Genomic DNA, 26081 nt, shown 5'->3' with positions numbered 1-26081 from the left:
CACGTTTTGCCGACAACATTGTTCTTATCAGCTGTAATCCAGACGAACTAGAAGAAATGATACAAGAACTGTTGAAGGCAAGTATTCAGGTGGGTTTGAAAATGAATCTGCGAAAGACTGAAGTTATGTTCAATTCCTTTGCTCTGAGAATAAGATCTTGCTCAACAACACAGAAATAGAAGTAGAAAACTATGTATACCTATGACAAGAAATTACCATGGACAACGGAATCATTAATGAAATAAACAGAGGAATAAGGATCGGATGGAGCACTGTTGGCAAAACTGTGTAATTCTGCAGAGCCACATGTCATTATGCCTGAAAAGAAAAGTATGTGAAGAACCAGTGTGTGCTACCAGCACTGACTTATGAAGCTGAAACACGGACATTCACAAGCAAGACGATACACAGGCTACAGACAACACAAAGAAGAATGGAAAGATGTACGTTAGGCATCACAAGGAGAGAAAAACCCATTTTCAATTCACTGGGCGCTGGATGAAGGTCTCCTCTAAATTTTTCCATTTTACTCTATCTGATGATTTAGCCATCCAGTTGACTCCTGCCACTTTCCCGATCTCGTCAATCCATCTTACATGAAAACGCCTTCTCGGACGTTTAACACCACGGGGGCACCAATCTAGAATACTTGTGGTCCATCTACTGTCTTGTCTTCTTGCAATATGTCCCCAGCTCTTTTCCAGTTTAAAAATGTTAAGATGATGATGATGATGGTGGTGGTGCTTTAAACATTTTACCGGCGGAATTAAGATTTGAATTGATTTTATAAATTTTTTTCTGTTATTTCCTCTTCTGATCGTGTAGTTTAGAGATACCAACTATAAAATTCATGAAAAAAAATGTCTTGCATGTGTTCTGTCCATAAAAACATTAGTCACACACACAAAAAAAATAAATAACTAAAATAAAAAATAAATTTTATTCTTCCTTAAAAAGAGGTGATTAAAAAAATTAAGTTTATGGCATAAGTGCTGAAATTAATGAAATGTTTGTTTTGTAAGTTAAATTTGGAATCTCATGAATTCAGGAAAAAAAATCAAGTGCTTTTCCATGTAAAAAAACATTTTTTCTAATTACATGTAATAAAATCGATGTTCCACATCGGCCGTTAAAATGTTTTAATTTGTGTCGCTAAAATTTCAGTCAAATCCGAGTTTGAATGATAACATATTAATTCGATAGTTCGTAATAGACGTTGTTTTCTTTCACTTAAATTATCACTTAATACTTACTGCATATTACTAATACTCAACATTGTATTTTTGCTGCAGGTTGTGAACCATTTCAATAGCAGATTCGGCTCCATAGTCGAGAAGGTTCAAATAAAAAGCTTGAAGGTGGCTCTGCAAACGTCTCTCAGCCTCGAGTTCACCAAGCTCAAGGGAACGTTGAGGGATTCTTTATACGGTGAGGAATCGAATATATCTCCATCGGGAGAACTACTGAAGAGCTTGGTGCAATGCTCTAGGTGCTCGTTCAATACGGCTCTTTTCATGAACCACGAAAAACTTTCTTTGATCATGTTTGATAAAGAGAAATCCGAAAAATATACCCATAAGCTTCGAGCAGAGGTGGACGCCATCTTGGACTCGAATAGCGTGCTGATAACTCCGACGTTCCCCAAGAAGGCAGTTTACCACTACGAAACTCTTCTGTTGGCCCTTGGTTCGGGATGCACGTCTGTTTGCAATCTGTTAGGCTTACCGGCTACGCAGTGTCCACTCGGCATAGGTGCGGACGGACTGCCTCTCGGAGTTCAAGTGGTTGGAGCCAAGGAATGTGATTACCTGACAATCGCTTTTGCGAAAGAAATAGAGAAAGCATTTGGCGGTTGGGTGATTCCCATCTCAAGAGAATGAACGAGTCATCACGCCACCATCAAAATAGTCATGTAAATAAATGTTTGATACGAAGAAATGAACAGGATGATGATTCTTGACTTTCCTTAAAATTAAATTTGCGTGAAAAAAAGAAGTAGGTATACATTTCGTAACAGTGGATTTTACGCATCTTCTTTCCCGGAACGTCATGAAGTAGTGTTGCAATTTATCATACGACAAGATTGAGCAATTACGTGAGAATGAAATTGAAATGCACCATGCAGTTCATTCTACAAAATTCCCTTGTTTACTTTTTCAAATACTGTACTTACAACGTTTGCGTTCAAATCGACCATTGAGAAAATTGATTTAGCCATAGCTAAGTCCTCAAAGTCACACATGTGCAGTTTTGAACACAATATTGAGATTGACCTAACAGGAAATCGTCGTCGAGATAATGTAAATAAATAAATAAATGAGTAAAAAAAATGAACCTCACTCACCCCGAGGAAAGTATTTAGGGTCCCTCAGAGTGCAGATATATAAAATATTTTTCGACCCCCCCCCCTCCTCCCATGCATAACCAAATTACAAGTTACAGCAGACTTGAATTTTGATTACTTGAAAATTTCTCTCCCCTCAAATTCTGTTACCTTGTTCAGATACGCATGTTACATATCCATGGTAAAAGCCGTCTGCAGAACCATGTATATCACTTTACTACAATCTACTACAGTCCCCCCTTTAAAGGTAGGAACAAGGCTGTTCGTGAACAAGCCAAAGAATTCTAGTACGAGTGGACGGGTTCGTGTTTACGTTTTAGTGCAATAAGAAGAGTAATAATATGCCTTGTTTTCGCTGCGGAAACATTTTTGTTCGTGCAAAATTATAACACATACATAATCATTAATTTTCACAACTACCCTTCTTCACCGATTACCGACGTGTCTTTGGCTGTAGGTGGCATCCATCACGTTTGAATTTTTTAATTTTCTAATTTGACTTTATTTTACCATTTTCGTGTGGAACTGAAATAATGGTATTGTATCATTATTATGCAATGCAGAGTGTATTACTTCGTTAAAGAAATTTACACGTTGTTATCAAATAGTTTATTGGAGTATGAAATAAACTGTTTTTTTAAACATAAGTCTCCAACTTTCTCTCTTTTTTTTTTTGTCAAATTGAATGATTTGCTGCAAAAAAGAGGTAGCTCCAGTTTTATAAAATTTTTGAATACTAGGAAAAAGTTTTAAAATTAAAATTTCCAAGTTGTTCCACTGATTTGCTTATGGTAACGCCTGAGTATTTGTTTCTGTTAGAATTCAAAATATCTCTTGTGGAATAAAGATTGGGTTTTTCATTTTTTTGGAGCATCCTACTCTTTTTTCCTCCAATGATACATAATTTTTTTTGAATCAGTTATTTCGCATTATAGAAAAGCTCATGCTACCATGAGTTTTAGCAATTTTATTCTTAACCTACAAACTAGAAGTAAATTTTTTCTATATTGAAATTACTGATTTTACTGGCCACCTTCTTCTAACCAGATCATGGCCCACTGCTTTGTTTCAATGAAGATATATAAGGATTTTACTGGATGAACTAACTCATCCTGGAAGACATTTTGTCCAGCCGCCGCATCGTTCTTCGTGAGAAATCACATTCCACTCTGTCTGACGTATTTTCGAGCTAGTGCCATCACATCCTTATAATTTTCCGGCTGGGAAAGGCTACTAACCGTACATGCCACTCGTAAACATCCTTGTGGGGCAGGGGTTCTTAACCATTTGTGTTCCATGGACCCTTCGTGCCAATAGGACGGAGATCAGGGACCCCCCTCCTCCTGACGATAAGATTAAGCTCGCGGACCATTTAAAAATTAACATTCAGTACATAATGACGTAAAAACAATAAGCTAGTTATTTTCTAATGGGACTCCTTGGCTCACGGACGTCCTGGAATTTTTCAAACATCCTTGGCAATGAACTACTTCTCCGGAGAATTTCTAAGAATTTGTACATGCCGAAACGTGTTTGTTCTGAGTGCATGTGTGACCCTAACGTACCGTAAATTGGGGTGATTTGATCACATATTTTCGACATTTTTTTGTATTACTTCTCTTATGGAGCGCCTAAAATTTCTTACTAAAAGTTGCACCACTAGAGAAAGAAGAACATTTTAGTTGTTTGTTTTATGCAAGGATAATTGTTTTAAAAAGTATCATCACGTATAAAAATAAACGCATAAAGTGTACTCATTCATTCATTCATTCATTCACTCGAACCGAGCACAACTACGGTCTATCGCCATAGGCAATACTACCGACTGAGTTGTACCGGAAGTGGAAGTGTGTGTTTCAGAATTCCCTGGGTCCCCCAGATCTTCTGGAACCCAAAACCCTGCATACAAATGAACATATAGAAAATATACAAATAAATATACAAAAATAAACAAATACTCGCAGCTGCCTCGTGACATTTCACTAGTGAAATATTGCCCAGACTTCAAAGTTCAGCCGATCCACAGCTTTTATCAGCCAGCTCTTGTTAGGTGCCAACCAATGGGACTTTGGTTCCGTCATTGAGGGGCCCCAAGAAGGGATCTTTGTGGACTCTGCTTGGCTTGTTCCGTCATCGTTTTCAGCCTCTGCTCTTGCCAGCTGGCGCTTGTTAAGTGCCGACCAAAGGGTCTTTGGTTCCATCCTTGAGAACCCCCAGGTGAGCCCTCTGTAGACTCTGGGTGGATAAAGTGCACCCAAGTCACTCCCTTCTGGTGGGGGGGGGGGGTGGTGGGACTTGAGTACAGAATAATAGAGTAATCTGAAGGGAGTGACTACTCTATTGCTTTGATATTTCGTTTCTCGAAGAGTATGTTTCCTATTCATCCAACTGTCAATAGTTAGGGACAAATGAAAAAAAGTATTAGCCTACATAAATTTTATTTTTTATTAGTAATATAAATACGGGGAATTATTCTTTAATATTTATAATGTAGGCCTACACCTGCCTAGTCGAAGATGTCTGTTTTGGTGTCAATCTTTAAATTTGATGATAATCTTTTAAATTAATTAAAAAGTTAAGCTGATTTTCTGTGTAATTTCTATAGGGCCTGAAGCTTAATATTTTCTTATATGTTCGTGGCATCCGTTTAAATCAGTGTTTCCCAAAGTGGGCAATATCGCGCCCTGGTGGGCGATGGAAAGGTCCAGGGGGGGGGCGATAGAAGCTACGTTTATAACATAGGATCCTATGGGTTCGCTTGAGTTGGGGGGCGATGAGAGAAAAACATTTCTGAAGAAGGGGGCGATGGAACAAAAAGTTTAGGAAGCTATGGTTTAAATGTTTGTGCTTGCAACGAATGTAAAATATTTTCCTCAAGTCATCTCGCAAATATTAAAAACTTCACTAATGAAACAGTCAGTATTTAACAAACTGATTTAATTAGATTAATTATCATTCACAGTTGAAACAGTGAGTATACCTACCAAAGCAAACCTCTATCAAGACTGTAAGAAGCAACACTAAGGGGACATTCAAGTATTACGTAAGCAGATTTTTAGCCATTTTTGACACCCCCCCCTGCCAGCAAAAGTCAGCGAAACACTGACTCCCCTCCCCTTGTCAGCAAAATTTCGTCAGCAGCTTAGAATATTTCATATCTTCAAAAAGGGTGGTTGATGACGTAAGCAACCTTCAAACCCCCCCTTGTCATCAAATCCGAAACCCCCCCCCCCCCCACTCGATGCTGACGTAATACTTGAATGACCCATAAGCACTATAAACAAAGTTTCGAAATGTTTTAACGAAACCTTAAAACACACAAGTTATGATGGAAGTAGGCGGTGGGGGGGGGGGGAATAAATTATGGGAGATATGGGTGCCAATTTTAATTATGGAGGCTCTGGAGGCGACTTGGAATCACCTCTCTATTTCACTTGCAGTGACTATGGCGTCATATAAAATAAAATTGTTGGTTTTCATGTTTTTGCTCGATCAAATTCCATATTGAGTGGATATGCAAATGTAAGTACCGCGTCGGATGACGTAGTGAGATTGTATAAAAAAGATTATGTGAACTCCGATCAGATGGTGGTGATGAAGACGGAGACCGATACGGGTATGTCGATTGATAAGGTTTTTGAGCTTAAGGATTTGAAATAAATAGATATGTTAGTATGGAAAAAATTCGTGTCTTTATTTTGAATTGAATTTTTTTTTAACAAAAATGAGGGGTGGCGCGGGGTGCATGTGTGGTGTAGCAGTAGTAGGGCCTCCAAAAAAAAATGGCTCGGGGAATCCATGATGTTCTTAAGTCAGCCACCTCGTTGGGCAATTTGCCTGTTGTGGCGTTGTATTTGTAATATAAAAACTCATGTGAACTGAAATTATCTCTAATTAATATCGTTTGAATATCTCTATCTAATTATCGTTTGAAATTATCTCTTTCAGACCCAGTACTAAGAAACGCAAGGGGCAGGCAAAACACCAACCAGCAAAAAGCACCGGGCTCTGCAACTTGGGCAGGCCCGTAACTATTTTGAGTCAACTTGGACGGTGCCCCGAGGGAATGGGGGGGGGGGCACTTGTAACTTCCCCCTTTTTCTGAACATAACTATTTTCAAGGAGACTCAAAGAAAAGTCTGCCTCCGAGAAAGCACGCTACGGCCTTGGGGAAGGGGCAGGGTCGTCTTAAGAGCATCATACCCCACCCGGGCCAAGTGGTTTTTCTAAGGCCCTACCGAGTAAACTCTAGAAAATTTTAACTAGATCTCATTTTCGTGAGGCCCCTCTACTCTTGAGGCTTCCGGGCCGCGCCCGATTAGACCCATGCGTTAAGGCGGCACTGGGAAGGGGTTGTTTTTTTCTCTGTAGATTTTTTGCAACCTCAGATACTTCGGCTTTAATCTCAACGATAACGCACAATTCTTGAAATTTGGGCTGAATATCCCTGAGGTTAAAAAAATAACATCTAAAGTGAAAAGTAGCAACCCGCACGTTTGTGCATATAGGGTCTAAAAGGATTATACATAATCACCGGTGAAAGTGATAAATCTTGCGAAATTTGTTAAACTTACCGAGACCATTGGTGATTATGCATTACCGATATGCTTTACCGATTCAACGCATTTACCGTAACATTTCTATATTTCATCAGCTTCAAAAAATCTCATTTCAAATATACATAGATACATATCCGAAATTTCGCTTATTCGAAATGAATTTGCCACTGCCACCCTCTTTGTTTTGGATATTTGTTTTTCTCATCTCGATCATTTTCATGTATATTTTAGTTATTTTTTTAAATACGTATCTTAAAATATTTCATCAGTAATGTATATCTAACGTATTTGGCGCCCGGTGCAACTGCATCGGTCGCACTGCCCTAAGACCACCCCTGGTCGATCGACACAGTTTGAGACTTGCCATTGACGTCCAAGGTGTAGAACTTGTCAGTTCGTGCAAGAATCTTGAAGGGCCCGTTGTATGGTGCCTGAAGGAGTCGTCGAACTCCATCTACTCGGACGAAGACGTGGGCAGCTGGACGAAGTTATCGTGTTGACCATGATGACTCGTCTGAACAGGTTTCAGGTTCTGCGTGCGCTCTCGGAAATGAACCAAGAACTAAAGTTGAGGGCGAAACGCCCGCATCTTTAGTGATCGTGTGAAAGGGTATGCGGATTGCTCCACATCCGCTCCGTGTGAAAGGGGCCTTAAGTGAGTTATAAGCTTTTGAAATTTTGTGCCGTGTCATTTTGCTAACGGCCAGTTATGTGTCAAACTTCGAACGAAAGTACATTTCTCCGCCAGCAGCCGGTTGTCACTTCTTAAAAATGAGAACTGAAATATTCAATAAAGTTAGAATCCAAGTCCACAGCCTTCTTCCTTCACGATTGACACTTTTTCTCTCCATGTAGTGTGATAACCATAGGCGTACGCAGAATTTTCTCGACGGGGGGTTCCAGATTTTTGTTCCTTCTGAGGGGAGTTTACGTTTTTTCCTGCAAGTAACACTATAATCTTGGGTCAAGAGGGAGTTGTAACCCCAAAACTCTTCCCTTTGCGTACGCCAATGGTGATAACCTTGCTAATACGTACAGCTTACGTGTTAGCTTCGTCATCTCTCTATGTCGGCAAATTTATCACCAGATTTGTACCTTGTTAGCCAGTTAGCCAAATGAGATCTGTCTGAATTTTTTTTCAGCTAAATCCACACTTTTTTTGAAACAATGTGACAATTTGTTTACCTTCACTATCAAGTCAACTTTTTTGAGGTAAGTTGCATGCAGTGCGTACGTGGCTACTGCGCGATCGTTATTTTACGTTGTCGTTTTAATCAGATTACATGTTGGTCAATAAAACGGCAATATTTTTTTTTTTGCTTTTTTGAACTTTCATCGAAACTCGTTAGGCGTAAAAAACTTCAATGAAGAATGAAAAAATGGTAACTTGACGATTATGTGACTAGTGGAGACAGTAAAAATCAAAAAGTTTTAATCAAACTTATTATGTTATGGACATCCGATGCGTAATGGGCCGGTGCCCCATCGTGCTACAGCCAAAGATTTCGCAAGATAGCCAAGGAAACGTCGTCAAGGAAGTCCGGGAGGCAATCTCTCAAGAAAACGAGGTAGCTTTCAGCAATCAGACGTTGTGGAATTAGATATGGTCTTAGAAGATTGTTGTTTATATGACTACCAAATTCCCCCACGGACCTGATGAGCATCTGGACGTGTTGCACAGGGATTTGAAAAATCCCAGATATGGCTGTTATGGCTGTTGAAGACACGTTCACGAGTAAATGTTGCTTCGTCAGCCTATAGAATCCTATTTAGGCAAGTGCTGTCATTGGAATGTTGTTGAAGCAGCCATTGACAGAAATATTTTGTTCGCGGATAATCTTCTGATGAAAGTGCTTGCACCCGTGTGTAATGTTACGGATGCAAGAACTCATTGTGCAAAACGTTTAAGACCGTTACGTGACTTGAATTTAATTCTCGTGCCATCGCTCGACTGCTGGTCGCTGGATCCAAATTCAACCAACGACAACACGTTATCTTCGAAAGCCGGTGTTCTTACGTACGATACTGGCCCAGCGTCTACGTTTGGTTGTAATACACACCCTGACTCGCGCAATCGGCGGTCCAGTCGCAAAATAACTATGGTCTGGGTGCTTTCGCGTTGACTGTATAACCTTGCTGCTTGCAAGGCTGATCCGTGGCACTCACCTAATATAAGGTGCATGCCACAATATTTTTGCTTTGTGAGATGCAAAAAGCCTATCCTGAGAGAGATTGACTTGTATAAAAAAAGTTTTTTCTCTTTCCTGAAAATTACGAGGGAAAAAAACTGGTTTTTATCTCTTTCGTTTTCTGTATAGCAGTGTTAATACATTTTTAGCATTGTCAAAACCGCCAAGTTATACGAAGTTATATTGGTGTACGTTCGGTGAACTTGGCAGGATTTTGAAGTGACGTCATCAGTTTTTACAGCGTTATAACTCATTAATTAGGGGTCAGATCAAAACACTGAAAAAACTTTTCTATATTAGCTTTCACAAGGAATCACGTGTGTAATTATATGTACAGGGTGGTAACTATCGACCACCCTGTACATATATCCGAATATGTCGATACATATTCTGTAACGTCATGAAATTTCGCAACGACAACGCTTATTTACCACATTTATTTTTATTGCCATAAGCAGAAACCTCCTCACTCATTTTGGAACGACCCATAATTAATTGAAGTCGATCACTTGATGTGGAAAGATTTCTTTCCTCACAAATGATATTTACAATTATTTCCTCGTAAAGAGAAAATATCGCCATATTCGATAACTTTTCGTATCGCAATGAATCCAAGACACTATTACGTAGAGATTAAAGAGGAAATAGCTTGATTTGGAATCGTTTGCGTGAAGAAGGTGAGATCCATCTTCTAAAATTATTATTCACCATTTATTTATTCTTCATTCAAAGCTCCATCGAACAAGCGATTGGGCTTTGTATACTTCTAATGAAATCTGTATATATAAAATTGATTTTATATATACACACATTTCTGTGTGTGTGTATATGTGTTCTCTATACAAATCTACAATTTCCGATCGATCGTCTTCAAATTTTACATACATACCAAACGGGACAAGATTTGAACGATAGGCTACTTTAAAAGTTCTGCAGAGTTTGGAGAATGCCCCAAAGAGGTAAAAAACTGTTTGGCAACAATTGGTTTCTGAGCCTCAACAATCACTTTCGGAATGTTTACTTTGGTTACCGTGGTTCCCTAGCAATGCGTTTCACACATGTATATGCATTTACAATGGTTTGTCACTACTTTAATCCTGTCAGTATATGTATAAAAGTTTATATATGCCTTCATAATGGTTTCATCACTTTTTCAATCCTCCCAGTAATTCAAGAAAACCCGGGAGCACCGGAAATTATAGCTAGTACTAGCTGATACCCGGCGACGTAGCCCGCCCTGTAGAAAATTTACCTATATATAGCTTATTAATTATTTCTTAATCAAAATATTTCTGCATTAAGTAAGAAAAAATTACTTTCATTTTTAAATATTTTAATTAAAAACTTCAGGCAATCGCTTGTGGATACACAATATTTTTGTTTGTCCATCTGGTGTGTAGACGTAAAAATTTTTAGGATTACCAACACGCGAACAGGTGACGAAAAGGTGTCCGTGTGAAAAACAGGGCTCAAATAGGTTGATACCTGCCACTGCTAACGACTGGCCTTGCGCTTTGTTGATTGTCATGGCAAAAGCTAAACGAATCGGGAACTGTAATCGCTTGAATGTGAATGGGAGTGATAATTGGGGTACGTGGAATGAAGACGTCTTCTCCTCCAGCACATCCAGTTAGAATCGTTGCTTCAATGATGTAATTGTGCAATTTCTTCACGCAGAGTCTGTTGCCATTGCAGAGTATCGGTATCTCCAAATTTCTTAAAATCATTATAGGTGCTCCGACTTTGAGGGTCAAGTTGTGTGGTGGCACACCCGGAATATCCAAAGAGTTCAGAAATTCTACAGGATACAGAACTGTCTGCGATATGTGTCTGTGACAGTGTCAACCGATTTATAAGATGTGGAGTCTCCCGGAATAAGTTTTAGGATTTTTTTCGTTGATCTTGTTCACACTGTCATTTTTCGATGCCATAATCGCTTTCTCACAAAGCCACTCATGGTTTTGGTGATTTTGTTGAATGTTTGGGAAGACTTTGTCTGCAAGTTCTTGAACTGAGTTTATATATATATAATAACTGGCAAAATCCATTTGGGAACGTTATCAGTCCAGTGCTTGGGTCTACGGGAATTCTTCCATTGCCAAGTTTGATCAACTGATGTGAAAATGATAGCAGTGCTGAGTCATTTTGCAGTTGAACTCGCATGTTGGTGGATAATCATAATTTTTTAGCTTCGTGCCAGAGTGTTGATGTCCTAACAAACTCGAGGCGACCACCGATAGACAGCACCTTCACTTCCAACTCATCTCACTAATGGCAGTAAATTGCAATGTAGCGATATGGCCAGAGTTGGTGTTTGGTGAAGTAGAGTGCTGATGATTTGAGGCAAGCATTGAGTTCATCAGCTGGCGTTGAACATTTTTATTCCCTGTTTTATCGTCGTAGTTGTTGTTCTCTGTTAGTGACGTCATATGTCCAGCTTCTGCAACGAATATTCAAACTCCTTTTAAGCACTTTTTAAATTGAAACTATACCTCAACGATGGGTGGTTGATGAGATAAAGGCCACATTAGCACTTACAGGACACCCTGTATACATGCAAGCAAAAATATCTGGTGCTTCCCGGGTTTTTTTTAATTACTGGAAGGATTAGAAAAGTGAAAAACCATTATAAAGGAATAAACTGTTATGATGGCAGCGTTAAAGATGTGACAAACTATTGTAAAGGCATATACATGTCTGAAATGCATTGTTGGGAACCACGGTAACCAAAGTAAACGTTCCGAAAGTAATTGTTGAGGGCCCCAAAACCATTGTTGCCCGACAGTTTTTCGCCCATTTCGGGCATTTGCCCAGCTCTGACGAAGTTTTAAAGTAGCCTACGGTTCAATCCCGGACCTGTTTGGTATATATGCAAAATCTGGCGACGATCGGTCTAAAACTGTAGATTTGTATAAAGAACATACATACATACTTTCACATTTATATATAAGATAATTTAAATCTGTTGTTATTGGTAAAATATGTGAGTGCACGGTTGATCTGGACTCGGCACTAGTTAGCTTATGAATTGTAATAACATCAGAATTGAAGTGATGGCGAAATGGAGAAATTTTTCTATTTTAAACACCAATATATACAAATTCTTGATTATTATTGCTACTAACCCTTTAAATCCAGGGTACAGAAACTCCAGCCAGCGGGTCAAATGCGGCCCACCAATGGGTTTCATCCGGCCCGTGAAAGGTGTTGCGATAGAAAAGTATCAATACACAGAACATGATAAATAATTAGCCTGACTATATTTCCTTCATAAAAATATTGGTAATCGTGATCCATACATGATATCGCCAATTATATCGAAAGTGAAAAAATTTGTCAAAGACAAACAAGTAAAAATGCCAATTGCAGCTAAAATATAAATATATATATATAATTGTCAAATAATTCAACTATAAGAGAATTTCTTAAAAGTTATATGTGGGTATTGAATGTTCATGTTTTGTTATGCTTTTTCGCATGTATTTCTCAGTATTTTTGATCTTTGTTCCACTCATTTTTGTTTTTTTGTACTTTGTTGTATTCTTCTTTTGTTTTTTTGTACTTTGTTGTATTCTTCTTTTGTTTTTGGGTTTGTATTTCTCTTCTCTTGTTCATCTCTGTAATTGGGCAATACTTGCCTGTTGAGATGTAAATGAATGAATAAATAAATAAATGAATGAAATAAATAAAAAGGCACGCAAGTTGCTAATTACAGGGGAAAAAAGTTGTGAAATTCAAGTAAAAATGCCAATTACAGCAAAAAAAAAAAAAAAATGCCAAAGGCAAGTAAAGTTGCCGAAAGACTAAATAGGCTGAAAAATCGTCATTGGCGGGAAACGGACTGCATATCACAATCGATAAAAATGTAATTCACCAAAAAAAAGAAGAAAGAAAGAAAAGAAAAATGTATGTTTGACAGAAGTATGTGAGACGAAAGTACAGTATTTATATGACCACAGTAATAATTTTCATAATTTATAACTCAAGGAAATAATCTTAATTCTTGATTAAAAATATCCAAGCAAGCATTGTTGAAAAGAAGGAGAGAAAACGGGACATTTTTAATAAAAAAAAGTTGGGGCGGCCAAAATCACGGGAATGTCCCGTTAAATACAGGTCATATAGTCGTCCTATTTACTGAAGTTTCTGGTCCGCGAACGACAGAAATGCCGCATATGACTGAAAAGACAGTGCACCGCTGCTTCAAATGTTTTTTTAAATAAATTTTCTTGATCCGATTATAACTGTCACAGTGAAAATTTTTTTGATTTTGGGCAGGCGGTAGTTCCCAATTGCGAGAGTAATAATAATAATAATAATAATGATCAAAGAAGAGAAGATGAAAAGAAAAGATAGAAAAAACTATCTTTTTTTTTCTATTATTTTTTATTCTACGCATATTATTATACCACAGAAAAGGAAATAGAGAAAATATGCATTTCATGTCTCTTTCCTTCTGTTATAATGTGAACAGCAGCTGACTCCGTTAACTGAGTGTTGATCGACAAGTTGGGAGTGGATGTGGTGGGGGAATGGATAACATTCTCAAAGATGAAGCCAAAAACGGAACTATCTGGGCTCGTGATTGCCAAAATAAGAGTGTTATAAGGGGTCATTCAAGTATTACGTCAGCATCGATGAGGGGAGGGGGTTTCGATGATGCCTACGTCATAAACCACCCTTTATGAAGATATGCAATATTCTTAATGGCATCTTATTCGGTGCACCAAAAACGAAAAAAAAAATCGATAGTTATTGGGCACCTGAACTAACATTCCACCTATTGATAAGTCTCCTGCAGAGCCACTTTAATGATCTCTAAATGTTTCACGGATCTTTCAAGTGCTCTGGAAATGTTTTCGGGCCGCTTAAGTGCTCTGGAACTGTGCCACGCATCACTCAAGTGACCCGTAATTATGCCACGGATCACTTAAGTAATCTGGGAATGTTCCGCTGGTAACTTAAGTGGTCCCGAGTGCGGTTCTAAATCACTCAAGTGCTCTAAAGCTGTGCGACATGTCACTCAAGGGATCTCTAAATGCACTGTGTCGCGGGTTACTTAGGTGATCTTTGAATGCGAAAGTGATCTTTGAGGCCTATTTCAGTGATCTGAAAATGTGCCACGGGTCACTTAAATGCTTTGGAATTGTGCCACGGGTCATTTAAGCGATTTGTAAAAATGTGCCGCTTAGTTCATTTTTACAAAATTAGGTTTGGGGGGGGGCAAGCCACATCAGATACCCTTCAGGACCACATTTGGTCTGAGGGTCAAGGGTTTACCATATATGGCTTAAAGGGTGGGTCGCAATGAATTTTTTAAAGAGAAATTTTGAGTTCTTACACTCACCCTTCAAATAGCATTGAAATGAACAGAAATCAATTATAATAACCTATAAAGATATTTTCTTTCGAAATTTTAATTAAAAAAAATTTTTTTTTTGCATTAAAAATTTTTTTTTTCGTTTGGGGGGGGGGGGAGGCGCACGAGCCCCCTATGACTCCCCCCCCCCTCCGCGTACGTTTCTGATCCCACCATTATGCGTTAGGAGGTAGGGGGCAGTGATGACGAAATTTTGCTGAGAAGGGGGGAAGGGAGATAAAAAATGGCTAAAAATTTGCTTACGTAATACTTGAACGGCCTCTAAGGTGGTGAGATATCAAGTGATTACCACGCAATGCGTTAAAATAATTTATGATGCAATAATATTGATATCATCAATTAATTATTATTATTATCACAAAAAATGAGTAACTTTGCCTGGTTTTAATTTATACAAAAATTGCCACGTTTTTAAGACAAATAATCGACCAGTTGAATTTATTTGTCTTAAAAACGTGGCAATTTTTGTATAAAATAATTATTATTAGTCACCGTGATTTCACAAACATGTTTGATGAATATTAAACGGATGGAAGATGAAATTTCATATCGGTTTTGTGGAAATTTTCGATGTGTCCTTCCCCCCACTCAAAGAAAAAGTTGGTAAAAACGAAAAATGTGGAACCGGATTTCATGTAATGGCACTTCTAAATACTTCCTCATGAATGCAGATGACGTATTGATATATATGTGGTAATATTATGATCATGTGGTAATATTATTTTGATTGATCGTATGGATTGTGACTAATTCTCATGACCGCATCAAGGCAATTTTCTGGCAAGAAAAAACTTTTGTTTTGTGGAGCGGAATTATTGTGAGTATTATCAGTGTACGCACCTCGTAACCATTCCTCTGAGAAATTTCTAAGGAAGTAGTAAACGCCGAAGAAAGTGTTATGTGTGTCTCTAACGTATTTATAATGTCCGAGGTATATGCGTGTTATCTGTTCAAAGTGCTGCCATCTATTTTCTGAATCGGAAGTCAAAGTAGCGGATTCCCGAATCTGGTGTTTCATATGCATTATTGTGTTGCGGATGTGTCTGCTATCTATGGAGTTACTTTTTTAAATGGGAGACCGACCCGCGCATTCAAGCCTTGAAATTGGCAAACCACAGAAAACCAATTTCAGGCAACTATCGCTATTCCGTTCCCCTATTCCGGAAAAAGTCTCTCCGCAGAGAGACTTGTTGACCTTAGTCAAGCCTTCGATTCTGTTAATCGAAGCATTTTGTGGTGGAAGCTCTCTGACCTAGGAGTAAGCCATAAAATTATTAAAGTTTACGATCTGCTTTTCAGTGATGCCCGTGCAAGAGTAAGAAGCACTAATGGGTTAACAAATTCTTTCCCAATAGCCAGGAGAATTTGGCAGGGCGAACCTGCCTCCTCCCTTCTTTTTTCCCTTTTTTAGCTGACATTGAAAAATCTTTTTGTCAGCCTCATGTCCATGGCATTTCAATTAATAACTCCACTGAACTCAACATCCTCCTGTATGCAGATGATATTGTAATACTGGATGATTCAAAAATACAGTTGCAAAAAAAAATCAATCTTCTTGACTCATACTTTAAATCTAACCACCTTACTGTTAATTTAAACAAAACAAAAATTGTAGTATTTAGAAAGTCTGGCCGTCTCGCAAAAAATACTAACTTTTTTTGGGGTAGCGTTAAACGAGAAATAGCCAGTAGCTATGTCTGTCTACCTTGGCCTCCCTTTTTCATCTTCAGGAAAATTTTCATTAGCAGCTAATTTCATGATTAAAAAGGCTTTCGCGGCCATGAACCAACTACTTGACTTACTGCGTAGCTCCAGAAACCCCTCGCTGTGTGTGGCATTCAAATTATTCGACACTAACAAAGGTATATTGCACAAATTTAACCCTGATGAACCTTGTCAGTATTGCAATCAACTAAATAGCTACAATGATCTTTTTCACCTTCTTAAGGAATGCACATTCTTTGCCCTTCAGAGACACACTCATATCTCTAAATACCTTCGCCATACCCGATGCTACCGAAAATTGTGAGATCACTTGAAGTCATTTTCTTTGATAGTAGAGTGATTATTGAAATTCTAACAATTTTTGGGTGGCGTGTAAAGCAATATTTCTCATCGCCGGAAAAAGATTTTACGGATAATATAATCGTATATTTTTATCTTCGTCAATTTTCAGAGCTCGAACCACACAGAGGCAGTTGTTCTTCAGTCGGCATCGTCTGCATCATCAGCCATGGATACGGATTCGATTTACGATAAAATGCTCATGACTTTGTTGAAGTACCTTCTAGTGATTCAAAGATTCGTCTTCCGTTTATTTCTGAAGCTGAGATACATCGGCCAGAAGAAAGTTATTCCCGCCACGGATGACCCGCTGCTGCTGATGTCCGCAACGAAATTAGCGGAACAAATTAGAGAAGGAAAGGTACAAATTTTGCAATTTATCAATCAGAACAATAACTACGATTTGTTTTTTTTTTTGCCTCACCCAGCTCAGGGATGGCCACCTTCTTTCTGTTTGTGGGCCAACATAATGGTCAGCTGCGGTGTCGCGGTCGCACCTGTAGTGCGTTCTTATCTGTATAGATGGCGCACCCTCCTCACGCTCCTGGTGATTGTGAAAAAAAGAGAAAATGTCAGTTGGAATTGTACTACCGATTTGTATACACGTGTCATCCTTCTCGTTATGTTTCTTTCGTATATTAAATCGTTAAGGGCCCTTTCACACGGAGCGGATGCGGGTCCGGAAGAAGTTTTAACAATTGGAATATACTGCGCCTTTCAGACGAGCCGAAAAATCTCCGCACCTAGGAAATGTTCATGCGGGTCCTAACGTCGTCCGCATGTGTCAAAACCTAGGTGCGGGCTCCGCATCCGCACATAGAAGTTTTGACAATAGGTTTATTCGGAGCTATTCACACGATGCGGATGTGGAGCGAATTCGTCCGCATCTTTGGCTACTTTTTGAAGGTGATTTTTCACGGAATTTTTTTAATTATTTGCCATAAATACCCTTAAAAACACCATATGATGGTCCCTGCTCATTAATATAATGTACCTACATACGTGTATCCCTTCGTTTCCTTCTGAGATTGAGATATAGCAACTTTAACTGCCTTTTGTCCATATTTCACAATTTTATACAATAAAACCTGCCAACAACGGCCACTGACGGGACCAAAATTATAAGCCATTACGAATATTTAATTGACTACATACTTTAATCACTTTTAAATTTAATTTAAAAAAATTAATTTTTTTCTTTTTAAATTTTTAAAATTATTTAAAAATATAAAAATCTGAAATATTATTTTAAATATTTGTTATTTTTTTAAATTTTTTAATCTGTTAATTTTTTTAAACTTTAAAAAAAATACTTCTATTAAACAACGTTATCCACGTACGGTGTTCACTCAGGGCCGGATTAAGTCATTTGAAGGCCCTAAGCACTTGAATATTTTTGGTGGTTCCCCCGATACCTACAAGTTTATTTTACTCGATATTCAGTCTATAAACTGAAAAAATGAAATTTTATATTTCAGATGGGATTTCACTCTAAAAGGTTTATGAAAGTTATTTTATAAAACTTGAAAAATGTAACCAATAAACACATCTGTTACATTCGAGAGAACTTAACTGATCCGCCTATTGGTTGCATTTTTCAAGTTTTATAAACGAACTTTTATAGTGTAATCCCGGCCTAAGACAGAATTGTGATGTGAATATTGGCATTTTGAAAGTCTCTACCCCTTCCCTTTTTTACTACTTGCAAATTCTTTGATATCTCCTGAATTTTTTTTTCTTTTTTTGGGACATCGAATATTTTGGATGTTTTTGGATTTGATTTTTCGAACATTGGATGTTTTTGGAATTTTTCTTCCATATTTTTCCGAAAAGACGGATTTTTTTTTTTCAAAATATCTTGAAAATATTTGAAGGCATTTTCTCCCATCGACTACTTGTGAGGATCGGAATGAAGACATCTTTATTCCCATATTCTATGTGGCTCTAGATTAAACCACCAAAGAATGCCTCTAGGCTGCCTATGGCCACTGAATCAGAGGTGAAGGAGAAAAATAATTACAAAAATTGCGAAAAAACAGTTTTTATGCACGAATTTCGAAATAAAGATGCGGGCGATTCGTCCGCATCTTCAGCGCTCGTTTGAAAGGGTATGCGGATCCGCATCCGCTCCGTGTGAGAGGGGCCTAAGTTTTCATTACGTTTTATCTTGTCACTACAAGCATCGGATCACTGGTGACCAATAGGACGCATCTGATTTTGGACATTGAAGTTAATTTCTCCATCGTTTAAATTTCGTTTTCGTGCCTTGTGCTTTCCGTTCGCACGCTCTTCAAAGATGAAACTTTTCTAATCTCCTAGTCTTTTGGATATATATATATATATATATATATTTTTTTTTTTTTTCAAGCCAAGCCTACTCGTTTCTACCCAATATACAGACGTTCCTGGAAATTCAAGGTGAGGAATAAACTTTCTACTCTCGATTTGCCGGTCTCCATACTTGAATTTGTCATGGCTCAACCTATTGCATCAGCTGAAGTTTCACGTGTTGCCTTTCGAGCCCCTTCGTTCTGGGAAGCAAATCCAGAGATTTGGTTTCTTCAAATTGAGTCACAATTCAAAACGGCAGGCATAACCACCGATGAAACTAAATTTCACGCCGTTGTAGGAGCTCTTGATTGCAAAGTTTTGAACTATGTTTCTAATATCGTTCGCAATCCTCCACAACAGCACATGTACGAGATTCTCAAAACTCGCGTGCTGGAGCAGTTTCAACAATCAGAATCTTTCAAATTGCGAATGTTACTCCAGGAGCTTCAACTAGGCGACAAACGCCCGTCCCAGCTTTTGCACGAAATGCAAACGTTAGCTGAGGGTAAAATGGAAAGTGACATTTTGAAAAATCTCTGGATGCAGAGATTACCTTTGCACTCCCAACAAATATTACAAGCTTCTAGTAAACCGTTAATTGGGTTAGCGAAAATAGCTGACAAAATCTGTGACGTTTCTCATGTGTCATCTAATACTTCAGCTGTGTCTCACACTTCAGAGTTTGATGATTTGAAAAACGAAATTGCTTCGCTACGGCAATCATTTGAAAGGCTTTCGCGATCTCCTAGACCATCTCACGGTTATCGCAAACGATCTCAATCTCGTAACCGAAATAAATTCGGCGATGCTTTGAAAAATGGAAGGCTTTGCTAGTACCATGAGCAGTTTGGAGAAAAAGCTTATAAATGTATTCCTCCATCTCAGTTTCAGGGAAACTAGTGGGCTCATCTGTTTCGGCGACAGCTGACGAAAGCCTTCTCCATAGTCGCCTATTTGTCATCGACGTTGATACAGGTTTCCGATTTCTAATTGACACTGGCGCATCAATCAGTTGTTTTCTGAAACGCCTGACTAACTTGACAAAACCTCACAAACTCTCACTATATGCTGCAAATGGATCCGAAATCCAAACGTTTGGCAACAAAAATCTAGTTCTGAATCTTGGACTAAGGAGGGACTTTCCTTTCGTTTTCACTGTGGCAGATGTTTCACATCCCATTATTGGAGCCGACTGTTAAAAATTCTCGTTTGATCGATAACGAAACATCGCTATCAGTGAACGGTTTAGAATCCCAAAACGGCTCTTTTGGTTTAACGCCGATCTCTGGTGATTCTCCATACCACCGCATATTAGCCAAATTCCCTCAGCTTACCAGTTCAGTTTTAAATGCAGTTCCACACTCTGTCATGCACTTCATCGAAACTACGGGACCACCGGTTTTCGCAAAAGCTAGAAGATTGTCTTCTGAAAAACTTGCAGCTGTTAAAAAACAATTCAATGAACTGTTGCAACAAAGTATAATTCGGCCCTCAAAAAGCCCCTGGTCGAGTCCCATCCATCTTGTACCCAAAAAAAGCAACGAATAGAGAATTTGTGGGGACTTCCGTGGTTTCAGTGCAATAACTATGCCAGATAGATACCCGCTTCCAAGTATACAGGATTTTTCCATCAACTTGAGTGGTAAAAAGATTTTTTCAAAAAATCGATTTAATAAAAGCATATCACCAAATACCGATCAATCCTAAAGACATTCCCAAAACCGCCATAATTACGCCCATTGGGCTATACAAATATGTTTATATGTGCTTCGGCTTGAAAAATGCAGCTCAAACGTTTCAGTGTTTTATTGACGAAGCATTTCGTGACTTAGATTGTTGTTACGCATATTTCGATGATTTGTTAATCGCTTCCATTGACGAAAAATGTCATGAAGCTGACTTAAAACGTGTTTTTCAAAGACTAAATGACTATGGTATCGTGATCAATCCATCTAAATGTGTATTCAGTCAACGTCAAATTAATTTTCTGGGTTTTCTTGTTTCTCCCCGATGGGATTGCACCTTTACCATATCGAGTACAAACATTGCTCGATTATCCATTGCCATCAACAGTGACTGAATTGAAGCGTTTTTTGGCAATTGTAAATTTCTATCACAGATTCCTTAAAGATGCCGCCAGGGTGCAAGCTCCTTTGCATGAATTAGCAAAAAGCAAGATAAAAAAAGATAAAACTGAAATAGTGTGGTCCGAGGAGGCCAAATTCGCTTTTTTGTCATGCAAGCAATCAATTGCCAACGCCGCACTTCTGGCCCATCCTGTTCCAAATGCAAAATTGTTTTTGACTGCCGATGCTTCCGACACTTCATTGGGTGCAGTCCTTCAACAGCAAATAGGAAACAAAACCCAACCATTGTCATTTTTTTCACGCAAGCTCAGTTCGACTGAAAAAAAGTACAGTACATATGACAGAGAGCTCTTAGCAATATATTCAGCTGTTAAGCATTTCAAGCACATTTTGGAGGGACGCAACTTCATAATTTTCAGTGATCATCGTCCTCTCACGTATGCTGCTTTCAAACAACGTAACGATAAATGTTCTCCCCGGCAACTTAGACATCTTGAATATATTAGTCAGTTTTCGACAAATTTACGATATTTGCCTGGGGATAGTAACGTCATAGCTGATGCTTTCTCAAGAGTTTGTGAAATCCACACTCCTTGTGCAATCGATTATGCAGAATTGGCACGGTGCAGGCAGATGATGACGAATTGCATACCTTGCTTCAAAGTGAAACTGGGCTTCAGCTATAACGCCTCCATATCTCCGGCGTTGCTGAGATGTCGCGGTCGCACCAATGGTGCCACTTCGGTAAATAAGCCACGCCATTATTTAAATTAATTAATTATTAGATTACTTTCATCAATTATGCTGATTAATAAAGTAATTTGTTAATCAGAAAATTTGCTGTTGGAACAGATAGCTGCAATAATGATCCAAATTTAGTTTTATACACGATACTTTTCGTAGCCGGTCAATTCGTCGCACTCAACTTATCGCGATACAAATTCGTCGGAGTGTCAATTCGTCGCGATACAAATTTATCGCAGTGTCAATTCGTCGCGGTACAAATTCGTCGCAGCTCCAATCCGTAGCTGTACAAGTTTGCCGCCGTGTCAATTCGTCGTGACGTCATTTAAATAATACAGCGCAGAATCAATTCGTCGAACCGTCGATTCTTCAAGGTACCTGTTCCACGAGAGCTTGTATGTAGGTTTTTGTCTTACACGTGAAATAAAAACATGAATAAAAGCGTACACGCAGTTAACTGAAAATAATTATTTTTTGTTAATGCGGAAAGGCCATCGAAATTAAGATTACAATTTTAATTACATCTAAAAATTTAACTGCGTATAAAAGTTAGTTTTCATTAGCACCTAAGCTTTTGGTACAAGGTTGGTGTACTTGGTCTAGATATTTCTGTTGGCAAAAACGTGGAAATGATATGTTGGTTTGCGTGCGTGTTTAAAAGTTTTTCCTCCATAATTCATGTTCCGAAATTAGAAAAAACTTTTAATGCAATTGAAAATGAATTAGCCTATTATTAATTTTTCTTTATTTGAGCTTTTTGTTGTATCATAAAATAGAGATACAGATTATAAGGATGACAAAAAATAATGTAGTACTTTTTAAATTAAATTGTTTGAATTTAAATTGCAATAAATTGAAATCTTCTCCTACGTATCTTTAAAAAAAAGAAAAAAATTATGATAGTTTAAAATAGCATCACTTGTTATTCTATTAATCATATTCACGTTAGATAAGTGTTTAAATAAATGTGAGATTTTAATCATAGTATAATTATTATTTACATTCAGTTACAGACATCATTCCTATACGTCTTTCGTCCACCGCATCGTCAATCCTTACCCTCGTCCACTCTCTACGCACGCGCACCACACACAGTCACCAACTCGACCCGGCATGTGGCACCATCTTTCCCACAATCGGCCATCCTGTAAATCTTCCGTCCCTGAAGATCTGTTTTTCCGAAACATCCACTTCATCATGCACTCAGCACAGCTGACGATTATCGATGGTACGTCATAATCACCGATCTCGTCGTATGCGTCTTTCACCTTGACTTTCATCATCAGTCTGTCGAGATTTCGACACTCTGACTGCGTCTTCAAGTCCTCAAACTGATATCCCTTGATCGCGATCAAAACAGCAGCACGACATTTATCTGCGATCTTCCGTCTTGAGTTGAACGTCTTCCTCTTTTCGTCTGTCACTTAATCCATCTGTTTCTTAGCCATCCATCTTATCAAAGCCTCAGTCAAGAGTGTTTCAACTCTCAGTTGCATTTTCCCCATGCACCTCGATACTGTTCTGTTAGTGGCTTGATATAACGAATCTTTCAATGCCTTCATCTCTTCCTCTTTCTCTCGTTCGAATTCAGCTTTCAGTTCCATCTCTTTTTCATTCAGTCTCAAAATCAGCTCCATTTGGTGTCTTTTCGTCATCTCAAATAGTTCTTGTTTTAAGTATTTAATGGCACTCTTGTCCTCCAAATCAATCTGCTTCTTTTTCTCCTCTAATTTTTCCTTAACGTCCTTGTTTATGATATGTCCCAAGTCGTGCTGTACCCTCGATTATTGCTAGTTTTCAAGTCATCATACACCACCAACTTCACCTTGAACTCTCTCACCGACGTCGCACTGTATACCAAGATTTTGTGGTTGTCCTCCGGAATGCCGTCCAGGACTCGGTAATTGCAGCGTCCTCGATATTGCCTCTGTTAGCAATTTCTTTCATACGCAAGAAATATTCACGATCTGTTTCGTTTTTCAGTTTCCTCTCGGGCAACATCTTGTGTATTTGAGCATTGCTCAGATTTGAACCAAACTCACTCAGGAGCGCATCTTTCAAGATTACCCACGAGCTGATACCTCGCTCACCTTGAATGAATAACTTTGCGAGACCTTTGAGTCGTTTCTTCGGGAACACAAACAAATGCAACTCCGGCCACCTGAAAATCTGAGCCAGGTTTTCCAGCTCCTCGACGAATTTTTCGACTGGATAAGTGCTTGTGCCATCAAACGGCTGTATCGAATCCTCGACGTCTTTCAGATTCATAGCAAAGTTCATCGTGAAGCACTGGGAATCAGCAGAACCAGGTCTTGGAACTACCGATTCGTTATCGTCATTTACCAGAAGCACCATCTGTGACATCTGTTGCAACCCTGAGGTTGGTTCGTTAGTCCGAGTCGTTATACATTGTTGACCGTCTGGCTTTTCTTCGGCATTGGAAATGGAAACACCTATGATGGTCGTCTTCTTTATCGTCTGAAGTTTCGGACGCCTGAAGTTTCTGATTCAAGTCCATCAGAGTTGATAAAATGTTTTTTGGCAGTTGATCCCGTCTTACATCACAGTCTAGGCACAGGAAATTTGCAAGCAGCAACTGATCTGTATCACTCCATTGCTCAACAATTAGAGCCAGGCGATTTTCGTAGTCCTCGGAGCCACGCCCACATCGAAAATCATTTGAAATTCCTGAGTCTCTTTCGATTTCCCCAATCACCCTCAGACGCGAATATGAGAGTTCATGTAACTTCTTAACAATCTTCGCGGATGCGCTCTTTATGTTAGCGTTAATTTGAGGGATTTCACCCAAACAAATCGACATTCTGTTCGTCTGATCAAAACGCACTCACCGTGAACTCAAAATCGTCGTCGTTTATTAGCGTGTTTCGTCGTCGAAATGCTGTTGCCGTCGTCGATCAGCGAGATTCGTCGAATGGAAACCGTCTTCGTTGAAAGGAGTTGAAATCGTCGTCGTCGTCTTGAAATAGGGTCATCACTAAAAAGAAACCGTTGTCGTCGTCTTGAAATAGCGTCATCACTAAAAAGAAACCGTCGTCGTCTTGGAATGGCGTGGTCACTGGAAAGAAACTGTCGTCTTGAAAATCTCGGGAATGGTCGTCGTCTTAGGAATCGTCGTCATCTTGAAAATCAATCCATCCATCATCCATACCGGCCGAACCCCCATATTTGTGAGATTTTAATCATAAACTATAATTATTATTTACATTCAGTTTCAGACATCATTCCCATACGTCTTTCGTCCACCGCGTCGTCAATCCTTCCCCTCGTGCACTCTCTACGCACGCGCACCACACACAGTCACCAACTCGGCCCCGGCATGTGGAGCCATCTTTCCCACATAAATGTTACTCAAAAAAGGCACTGAAAATAAATAAAGGTTTAGATATTGTGGAGTGTTTATATGTACGATACGAATCGTTTTTAAAATTAAAATTATCCTAATAAATGTAGGCTATAATCAGAGGGATTTATAGTTTTCCCACCTGTGGGGTATTCAAACCTTGCCTCCCTTTTTTTTCTCCCTTTCTAATTCATGTTCTTGATCTTTTGTTACTTAATTTTGGTTACGCCCTTTCACTTGAACTTGCATCTTGGGATAAAGCCCGCATACTCCTTCCCCACCCAGGAAATATACCTCTGAATATAATCTTACATAGTATGCTAATGTTAATTCACTGGTATTGTAAGAAGAAATTTTTACTAATTGTTGACTTGAGCCGTATGAGTGTTATGTACATGAAGTTACATACAATGAGCTAATTAAAAGTCTGATTTCATTCTTTTTGAGTTGTTACTTTAGAGTTGTAAAAAAATCAAAAATCGATTGACATTTGCAGTGGTGTCAGAGACAGAGATGTTGTTGGTGCCCAGGATACTTTATGAAATGGGTACGAGCACCCAGAGAAATGATTTAGAAATCAATCAAAATTTCCTACTTCAAGATCAAGACAAGAACCCACAAGTTCCAAAACTTCCGGCATCCTTGGCCAGTCAAAGGTGCTAACATAAAGGAAACATTGAGGAGGAGGGGGGGGGGGGTCGAAAATCGCCATTCATTCCGTTTATAAGGGACTCAAACCTGTACTCAGGAAGCGAAATGGTGCATTACATTGTATATTCATGAGTTATTGGAGTTGGGGGTGGGCTCAAATGGCATCAGCCCCCAGTTTCTGGCACCTATGGTCGGAGTGTTTGAATATTATTTCAATGTGATAATAGAAAGTGATTTGAAATGTGCATTGCATTGTAAAAAAATAATTTGAAAATAAGACTTTTCGCACCTGTTACACATAAAACTTAGATACATTGCCATAAAAAATTCCTCAAAGATATATTCTCTGCATGGATACATTTAATAGTGAA

The 26081-nt window shown here is 38.7% G+C and overlaps 2 protein-coding genes across 3 annotated transcripts in view; both read left to right on the top strand.

The window, feature by feature from the left end:
• Positions 1–2991, top strand: part of LOC149076624 (fatty-acid amide hydrolase 2-like) — a 30597-nt gene extending 27606 nt beyond the window's left edge. For both annotated transcript variants that reach the window (XM_089244242.1, XM_089244243.1), the window contains one exon: positions 1293–2991. In XM_089244242.1, coding sequence (XP_089100368.1) covers positions 1293–1880 — 588 coding nt within the window. In that variant the 3' untranslated portion in view covers positions 1881–2991. The remainder of the gene's footprint in view (positions 1–1292) is intronic.
• A 6573-nt stretch (positions 2992–9564) lies between these two features.
• Positions 9565–26081, top strand: part of LOC149076623 (fatty-acid amide hydrolase 2-A-like) — a 33444-nt gene continuing 16927 nt past the window's right edge. Inside the window, exons 1-2 of the mRNA XM_089244241.1 lie at positions 9565–9769; positions 16649–16897. Coding sequence (XP_089100367.1) covers positions 16706–16897 — 192 coding nt within the window. The 5' untranslated portion in view covers positions 9565–9769; positions 16649–16705. The remainder of the gene's footprint in view (positions 9770–16648; positions 16898–26081) is intronic.

This window comes from Pholcus phalangioides, unplaced genomic scaffold, assembly GCF_987345545.1.
Source record: "Pholcus phalangioides strain wild (caught in Gottingen) unplaced genomic scaffold, Ppha-v1.0 ptg000015l_1, whole genome shotgun sequence".
NCBI lineage: Eukaryota > Metazoa > Arthropoda > Arachnida > Araneae > Pholcidae > Pholcus > Pholcus phalangioides.
The sequence above is the reverse complement of the archived record's forward strand: the minus strand, read 5'-3'. Positions and strand labels throughout refer to the sequence as shown.